General features: G+C 56.4%; 1 protein-coding gene across 2 annotated transcripts; it reads left to right on the forward strand.

Moving 5' to 3' along the window:
• Positions 1-823: 823 nt before the first annotated feature.
• On the forward strand, positions 824-6,315 carry Fgf17 (fibroblast growth factor 17). 2 transcript variants are annotated; one of them, XM_057786066.1, is made up of 5 exons: positions 824-858; positions 1,019-1,055; positions 3,638-3,815; positions 4,065-4,171; positions 5,550-6,315. In XM_057786066.1, the coding sequence occupies exons 1-5, from the start codon at positions 824-826 to the stop codon at positions 5,841-5,843; spliced, it is 651 nt and encodes a 216-aa protein (XP_057642049.1). In that variant the 3' UTR covers positions 5,844-6,315. The 2 variants fall into 2 exon arrangements, with proteins under 2 accessions (XP_057642049.1, XP_057642050.1); XM_057786067.1 differs by having other exon boundaries at positions 3,671-3,815.
• Positions 6,316-8,230: the final 1,915 nt, after the last annotated feature.

Consider the following 8,230-nt stretch of genomic DNA (forward strand, 5'->3'; position numbering starts at 1 on the left):
CCCAGGCAAAAGTGACTCCCACTTCTTGGGGTCTCCGTCTCAGACCAGTTTTTGAGACCTTCCAAGACCCCTAGCTACACCTGACGCCCCACCTCTGGCCCCAACCTGTTGCATCCACTGTTCGTAGCCTTACCCCTCTTTCCTGGTGGCAAGGGGTGACAGCAGAGAAGCCAAGCTAGCAGTCTCTCAAGCCAAGCCCACCCCTGCTCCCTGGAGGGAGGCTCCTCCTTTAAAGGCTGCTTCTGGGAATTCCCACCCCGAGCCAGAACTCGAGACCCCAGCCCCAGCTCGGTACCTGCAGCTCATTCTTAAAGAGATGAGGTTGGGGCATCAAACCTGAGGGCGGGAGCAGCTGACCCTGAGAGGGGGAGGGCAAGGCGCCTTCCTCCCTGTGCCTGCCCCACGCCCCGCACTTCACCGAGGCCGGCAGGTCCGTGCGGGTCAGGAAAAAATCAGAAGAGATCGCAGGGGCCAGCCTCCTGATAGAGGACACTCCCGCAGCTCCATCCTTTGCGCCCGGGGACCCCCGCTCGAAGCTGGCAGCCCAAGGGTCCGAGTACGCCAATCGGACCAGCTCAGTTTCGCAGCCTCCCTGGCCCGGAAGGTGGACACCTCGCACCTCAGTCTCCCAATTACGCCCCCCTCCCCCGCACTCCCCTCCGCTAGCTTCCTCCTTCCCTCCGTCTCCTTCTCCTTTCACCCCCGAAAACCTGTGGCTCCGAGAGACCTGGGTTTCTCTGGGACCCTACCCCTGGCGTCTGCCCACATCCGCTCCTGAGTTTGGGGGGTAGAAGGGCAACCGCCCCAAGAAGTCTCTCCGGCGATGGGAGCCGCCCGCCTGCTGCCTAACCTTACTCTGTAAGTGTGCTGCCTGCGACTAGAGTTCTTTTGCCATTTCCAGCCCCAGGAAAATTATACCTCCCTGGGACTACCATCCGGCAGATGGGGCAAGACAAAGGTGGGGGGACGGGTGTGCCTGGGGTATTCACACCTGGAACTGCATTGTCTCCCCAAACAGGTGCTTGCAGCTCTTGATTCTCTGCTGTCAAACGCAGGTAGGCACCCCAGCCTAGCGCCCTCCCCCGCGGCCCCCACACACCTTTCCCACCTCACCTCCGAGGTGGGGAGGCAGGACTGGCCTCTTCCAACCCAGCAAGTGCTGGGATTTGGAGGGTCAGTTTAGAAGGTGGGTTGGCAAGAAAACAGGATGGCAGATAGACTGAGGTTTGCCTCTTGGGCCCTCTAAACCACCCTGCTTGCTGGCTTTCCCTGGGTTTCCCCTCTCTCCATCCCTTTGTGATGGACTTCTGAATGGTTAAGGGCAGTGTGTTGTTTAGACTTGAGGGATAGAGCCCTGGGGCGGTTAGAAGCCAGTGGAGGCCATTGCTCAGGTGAGGTTTGTGCTGCAGGTACCTGAAGGGTTTGGGTTTGAAACCACTTGTTTGGTCCATTCACCCACCATCCACTCTTCCCGACATGCTTGGACTGTAGGTGTCTGGGGTCTCAGGCACAGTTGGAATATCTAACCGGATAGGGAAACCCATTGCCTCTAGAGTTACTAGGTCAAGCCTAAGGGTTTGTTTGGGATGGAATTCGGGGCTTACCTCTCCACACTCCCCACACACACACCTCCCACCCCCAAGCCCCCAGCCCAGCCCTAGACAAGGCACAGTTCCTTTTTTGTGATCCCCCATAAAAATGCAGCTATTAAAATGCACTGGTCCAGAACCGCTCTGGGGAGAGATGGCCTGGCTTTCCCAGGCCAGAGGCCTGTTTCTCTTCCCATCCACTGGGGACTTTTTTTTTTTTAAGGTAAATGCCTTTTCTCTGGAGTGGGAAGGGGTTGCCTTTGAAGCAGTGGGGGGGTGGGAGAGAGACAACACCCCCCTTTTTCCTTCCCCCTTTTGCTTCACACATCTAGGGAGAGGGAGAAGAAAGCCCCCAGCCTGGCAGGGAGGGGGCTGGGGGTGGGTCCAACCTGTTCTGGAAAGGGAATTAGCACAATGGTGCTGCTGGCCTGGGCGTTTATGGCCTGGCTGAGGCCCCATTCAGGACTGAGGGAAGGTGGCAAGGCTGTCCTTTCCCCCTTGAAGTGCCCCCTCACCCCCCTGGGAGGGGGGGCAACAGGCTGAACCACAGCCATGCTTGAGGGGCTGTCTGACAAGCAGCTGTCTACCGTGGTGGAAGGGGAGGTCCCCCCACAGCGGGGACATGAAAGGAACAGGCAAGGTCCTGTGGGAGAGGGACTTGTGGGCTGTGGGCTGTGGGGGGTGGGGGAGGGCGTGGGCTACTTTTGTGAAAGACTTGAAGGGGGACAAGGAGAGGAGGGGGTTTGGGGGGCTGCTATCTGCCCCTGACCTGGAAGAGACTGCCAGGAGAAGGCTGCCCGCCAAGTGGGGCGGACATCCTGAACCTGGGCCAGAAGGCTAAGGCTGAGATAGACAGGAACCCACCCCTGGCAGGGAGGCCTGGGAGGGTTAAGCAGCCTATTCTCCACCAAGTTTCTCTAGGGTGGGATGCATGGTCGGTCCCCTAAGATGCTCCCATTCTCCCAGAGTTCTGGCAACTCTTGGCCTTTAGGAACTGGAGACAGAAGAACTGGAAGGGGTCAACCCTGAGCAGGTTATACCTTGGCCGTGACGTTAAGGTTTCACTACCACCACCCCGATACACCCCACCCCTCTATCAAAGAGAGAGTAGCCCCTAATGCATACAGAGCTGGTCCTAGATCTGCTTTGGATCAGACCTGAGATAATTACACTGAGCATTAGGAACAGGGAGAGGTTTCCTGCTGAGGTGAGGCTATAACCAGCATCTGGCAACGTCACCCTCAAAGGCACCTCGGAGGAAGCAGGGCAGTAAGTAATGTTGCTGTCCCACTCAGGTAAGGCTGGCTAAGGCAAGCTCCAGGGTGGAGATGTGACACCGGACTGGCTTGATGTATGGTCAAAATGGCCCCTTTTACCACCCAAGGAGGCAGGCCACTGAATGCCTAGGAAACTGCCCCAGGCCAGCAGGGAATCAGGAGAGCAGTCACTGGTACCCCCTTTACTGCTGCCTCTACCTACCCCCCTACACTAGAGAAGTATCTCTCTCTCTCTCTGGAGATCCTCTAGGACACTATGAACCTAAGGGGCCAAGAAATGCCCTCCAATAGTAAAGCCCACGTATTTAACACATCTGCTCTGTGCAGATGTGCTGGCTCTTGGACTTTTCAAGACTAGTGGGGGTGGGGTGGGGGGCATCTAATGGTCCTGATTAATGGAACCAAGACCCCTGAGAAAGAGAAAGGAGGTCTGGTTTTGAGTTACGTGCCCCATGTACCTGTTCTATGGAACATGGGGACAGGACACACACAACCTAGAAGGTTTCTTCTAGCAGCCTGTTATGACTGAGAATGTATGCTGTCTCACTGTGTTTACCCAAGACTACCAACCACGAGTCCCCCAAAGCCACAGCTGGCTCATGCAACATCCTGGGACGATCATGGACACAGGCACTCTTCACCTTGTAGCCTACACTGCAGGGCCCAGGGCCAGCCCCACTTCACTTACCTCTTTACCCCTCTCCCCAGATGGACCAATGGTGGTGTCACCCAAAGCAAATTGACACTATTTTTCCCTTGGTAACCGCAAAGGGGGAGAATCACCCGTCTCCTAATTTTAACCAGTACGTGAGGGACCAGGGCGCCATGACCGACCAGCTGAGCCGGCGGCAAATCCGTGAGTACCAGCTCTACAGCCGGACCAGCGGCAAGCACGTGCAGGTCACCGGGCGTCGCATCTCCGCCACCGCCGAGGACGGCAACAAGTTCGGTAAGACCTAACCCTTGCCCAGACCACTTACACCCCGCCCAGCCTGGCCTCCTGGTTTCTTCCCAACTCCCGGGTTAGGGGTTTTGAGGTATGGTGGGTGGGTAGAGGAAGCCTCTTGGTCCTTCAAGCCTGATTGTACACCATCCCTTTGGTCCGACTCTGAAGGGCAGACTGCTTGGGGTAACCCTTGCACAGTCCGTCAGCCAACAGCCAATAGACAAAGGCCTTTCTTCCTTTCCCTCACCATAGCCAAGCTCATCGTGGAGACGGATACATTTGGCAGCCGGGTCCGCATCAAGGGGGCGGAGAGCGAGAAGTACATCTGTATGAACAAGAGGGGCAAGCTGATTGGGAAGGTAAGGAGAACTGGCACACAGGGCGGCAGACAGATGAGTCTCCCATACTGGAATATGGGCAGACAAGGCCGCAGAAATGAACCTCCCTCTTGCCAATGACCTAGCCCACCTGGTTAAAGGGGGAGGGGGAGCTCCTGCTCAACAGAATGAGGTCTTATTTTCTTGACAACCACTCCATCCGCAATCTTTAATTTTTAATCTTTCTACAGATTTACATATTTTTATTTTATGTGTATGAGTGTTTATCTGCATGCATGTCTGTGTACCACATGTGTGCCTGGGGTCTATGGAGGTAAGAAGGGATCAGATAATTGGAGATAGACATGGTTGTGAGCTGCCTGCCATATGGGTGCTGGGAACTGGACCCAGGTCCTCTCCTGGAACAGCCAGTGCTCTTAACCACTAGGCCATCTCTCCAGATCTCTACTAATTTCTTAAGATATTTATTTTTCTCTTATGTGTGTGGGTGTTTGCCTGCATGGATGTCTATGCAGTACATGCTTACAGCACCCAGAAGAGGGTATCTGATCCCTTAGAACTGGAGTTGCGCTTTTCAGCCTTCATGTGGGTACAAGAAATCAAAACAGGTCCTCTGGAAGAGCACCCAGTGATCTTCACCACTGAGCCTTCTCTCCAGCCCGCACCCCCACCCCCCCAGGGAACAGGTGCTGATGTAGGGACGATTTCCCCAGCAGCGGTCAGGAAGGATCTATCCACTACATGATGTCGTATGTGATGTGCTAGAGTGGCAGCCCATGTAGGGGGCTAAACCGTGATAAGGGTTGCAAGTCGGGGGGCATTCACGTATGGTAGAAGTTCTCCCAAGTTCAGTGGTGTCCATGGATGTGACTGGCGAGATACACTTACTGGTAAAGCCGCAAAGCACTGTGGGTACACAGTAGAATTGCCTGGTCTTGACTTCCTGCTCTGACTGGTTCTCACCAGGCATCCTCTCTCTTCTCACCTGTAAGAAGGCAAGGCTTGTGAGGTCAGGTGTCCCACCGGCTTTCTGGCCCCTCTCTCCACCCTGTAACAGTTCACCCAGAGAGCATGGAATCCTCACGAGCCATGTCCGCGCCCCCACCCCACCCCCAGCCCTGAATTGCATACTACCCTGATCTTGAGCATTTGAAGAAACTGAGTCAATGCTTTCTTAGCGCTTCCTCAAGGGACATAAATACCGAATGGTTTAAACCACAGCCTGTGCGCACTGCTCACGGCTGCCTCACTAGCAGAGGCGCCCATCTCCCCAGACAGTTTCCTGGGGGCACAAACGGCTCCTTGCTCCCACGTGGCTTCTACACAAATAGACCCACAGGCGAACAACTCAGCCAGGGTGAGTGGACAACCTCCCCTCCTCTGCTTCTTTCTTCCACAGCCGAGTGGGAAGAGCAAAGACTGCGTGTTCACCGAGATCGTGCTGGAGAACAACTACACAGCCTTCCAGAACGCTCGGCACGAGGGCTGGTTCATGGCTTTCACTCGGCAGGGCCGGCCGCGCCAGGCCTCCCGAAGCCGCCAGAACCAGCGCGAGGCCCACTTCATCAAACGCCTCTACCAGGGCCAGCTGCCTTTCCCCAACCACGCGGACAGGCAGAAGCAGTTCGAGTTCGTGGGTTCGGCCCCCACCCGCAGGACCAAGCGTACTCGGAGGCCCCAGCCCCAAACGTAGTTAGGGAGGCCATAGTGAGCAGTGTCGGGTAGATGCCCCTTGGCAGCCTTCTCTCTCTTCTCTAACTCATCCAAAGATGGGGGCTGGGGTGGAAGGTGAGGAGCCAGACCCCCAAAGGTCCCAGAGGGCATCTGATTCCCAGCTGGGAAGAGACAGCACTTGTGTACCCCAGGGTGGGCACCACACTCTGGTACAGGCTCTTTTGAGGCCAGGGGCAGATTCTAGAAAAAGAAGTAGGGTCTTCCCCGACCTAAAATGCTTGCTTCCCAGCGACTGCCTTAAACAAGTGGGCAGGTCAGCAGATTACTGGTCTTGCAGAAAACTATTCAAATCTTGGTCCCAGAATCTCGCTCAGTTTGAACCAAATATCCAAAACTCCTGACCAGACAGTAGGAAAGGACTTTTGGTTTTGTTTCCAGAAACACAAGAGAGAAATCAATGCCAGCCACTCTTCCTATTTCTCGCCCCAGGCTTGCCTTCCCATCCCAAGCCCCAGAATAAAACCATTTTCCTGCAACCGGGTCCGCTGAAGAAAGGTGGGCAATCAGACCACAGAACTCAACCGCAAAGTGTCTGGTGCTGGCGGCACCGAGAAGCCAGGTGCTAGCTGGGAAAGATGGGCACCCGGGCACACAGGTGCTGCAGCCTGCGCGTCCCGCTGTGCGGTGCAGGGAGGCCCAGGTCCGGGGGACTGGCGGCCCCTCCCTCTGCGCGTTCCGATGTCCAGGCTCAGGCGACGCGTCCCTGCTACCTGTAGGAGAGAAGAAAACCCAATCCCTAGGCGCCTCCCTGAGCGGCCGCTGGCCGGGACAGGCGTCCTGTGGGGCCCAGGCCGGGGGAGGGGGGAGGTGGTAGCAGGAGCGCGGCCCGGGGACGCCAGAAGTCACCTCGCGGGGAGCAAGATTGCTTTTTTCCGGTGAGCAGGGCTGGGAGGGGGAGGAGGTCTGGGACGAGCGGAAGCGGGTGGGGGCGAGAATGTGTCCCCTTGTTCTCCTCGGTCCCCACTGGGGGCGGAGGCGGGGGCCACACCTGAGGGCAAGCCTCAATTAGAGGCGGTCGCAGGCTGGGAGTGGAGGGGGAGGGCGCCCAGCCCCCACCGAGCTTCTGGGGTGGGCTTTCCCAGAGGCTTCCAGGTGTGCGGGGAGGGGGGGGGGCGACGGTGGAAGCCGTAAAACCGCCTCTCCTACGGTGCGCTGGTTTTTAATCTTGTCAAGGGGGAGGTTATTGTGTCTGGGACTCTCCTCTCCTTTCTCCTTTCTGCTTCTGGAATCTTCAGCCTCAGTTTCCCCCTTTAAGAAAATGTTGGGTGGAGGAGTAATTATGAAGAGAAATGGAAAAGATTGAAAGCTAACCTTCTTGCCACTTCTCTCAAGAAATTACTTCAAAAAGTCCCGAACAGAAGTTGTAGGGCCGGGGCCTAGTTTAGTCTGAACCGGAGGTGGGCTGCCGCAGACAGAACCAACTCAGAGCTGGAACAGGGCCTGACCCCCCAACCCCGGGCCGTTTAGAAGGTGGAGCCGACGAGAGCCAAGAGGGAGGTCCCGCAGGCCTAGGATTGACATTCTCCTTCCAGTTCGTCATAATTGCTTTTCACCAGGTTGCTTTTTTTCTGTCCCCCTATCACAAAGAGCCTTAATCCCAGTGAAGACCGCCGGACGCGCTGGGGGTAGTTTTCTGGGGTGTGTGTAGGGCGGGTGGTCTGGGGCTGCAGCTGATAACTGGCGAGTTCAATGGGACTTTAAAACTGAGGCAACACCCAGCAATTACTTGAGGACAAAGAGTTGGGGCCCCCAAGGTGTGGAGTATTGGGACTTTGGGGGGCTGGGAGGACTTTGAGAAGGAGGGGGGCTCTGATCTCTCTGATTATCGCAGGAATCTGAGACATTCTTAAGACTCTAGACTGCCTCTCCAGCCGGGCCTTGGCCCACCCCTCACCCTCCCTCTTGGGTTAGAGACAGCTTCAAAGGTGGACTGGGCCCTTTGTCTGGCCTCGGCTTTCTTCTCAGGCCTTTCTCGGCCCCTCCCTCCCTCTTTGACCTCCCCAGCACAGACAAGCCTCTCGGGGCCAGCTCCAGAAAGCCCTCACTGTTTCCTTTCTTACTTTTTGAGGTGAGGCCTGGCAGGCAGGGACAGAGTATGCCAAAGAGAAAGGACAGCTTTTGGAGGGCAGGGCTGAACCGGAAGCCAAGGGGCATCTCGAAGAGCCTTCAATCCAGCCGATCCCTGGCTGGGCTGAAAACCCACTCCTCACCACACCTGTTAGCCGGCAGGCTCCTTACTCTAGGTAGAGTTTCATAAACCAGAGCCTTCTGGACAAGGTTAACATGGAAACGCTACAATGCCGAAGCCAGAGCCAAGCATGATGACATACCCCAGTAATCCTAGCC

The sequence above is a fragment of the Chionomys nivalis genome, chromosome 12 (genome assembly GCF_950005125.1).
Source record: "Chionomys nivalis chromosome 12, mChiNiv1.1, whole genome shotgun sequence".
NCBI classification, from domain to species: domain Eukaryota; kingdom Metazoa; phylum Chordata; class Mammalia; order Rodentia; family Cricetidae; genus Chionomys; species Chionomys nivalis.

Coding starts and splice junctions, on each gene's coding strand:
- Fgf17 (XM_057786066.1), top strand. CDS start 824: ATGGGAGCCGCCCGCCTGCTGCCTAACCTTACTCT. Junction 3,816..4,064: donor CGAGGACGGCAACAAGTTCG/GTAAGACCTAAC, acceptor CCCTCACCATAG/CCAAGCTCATCGTGGAGACG. Junction 4,172..5,549: donor GGGGCAAGCTGATTGGGAAG/GTAAGGAGAACT, acceptor TTTCTTCCACAG/CCGAGTGGGAAGAGCAAAGA.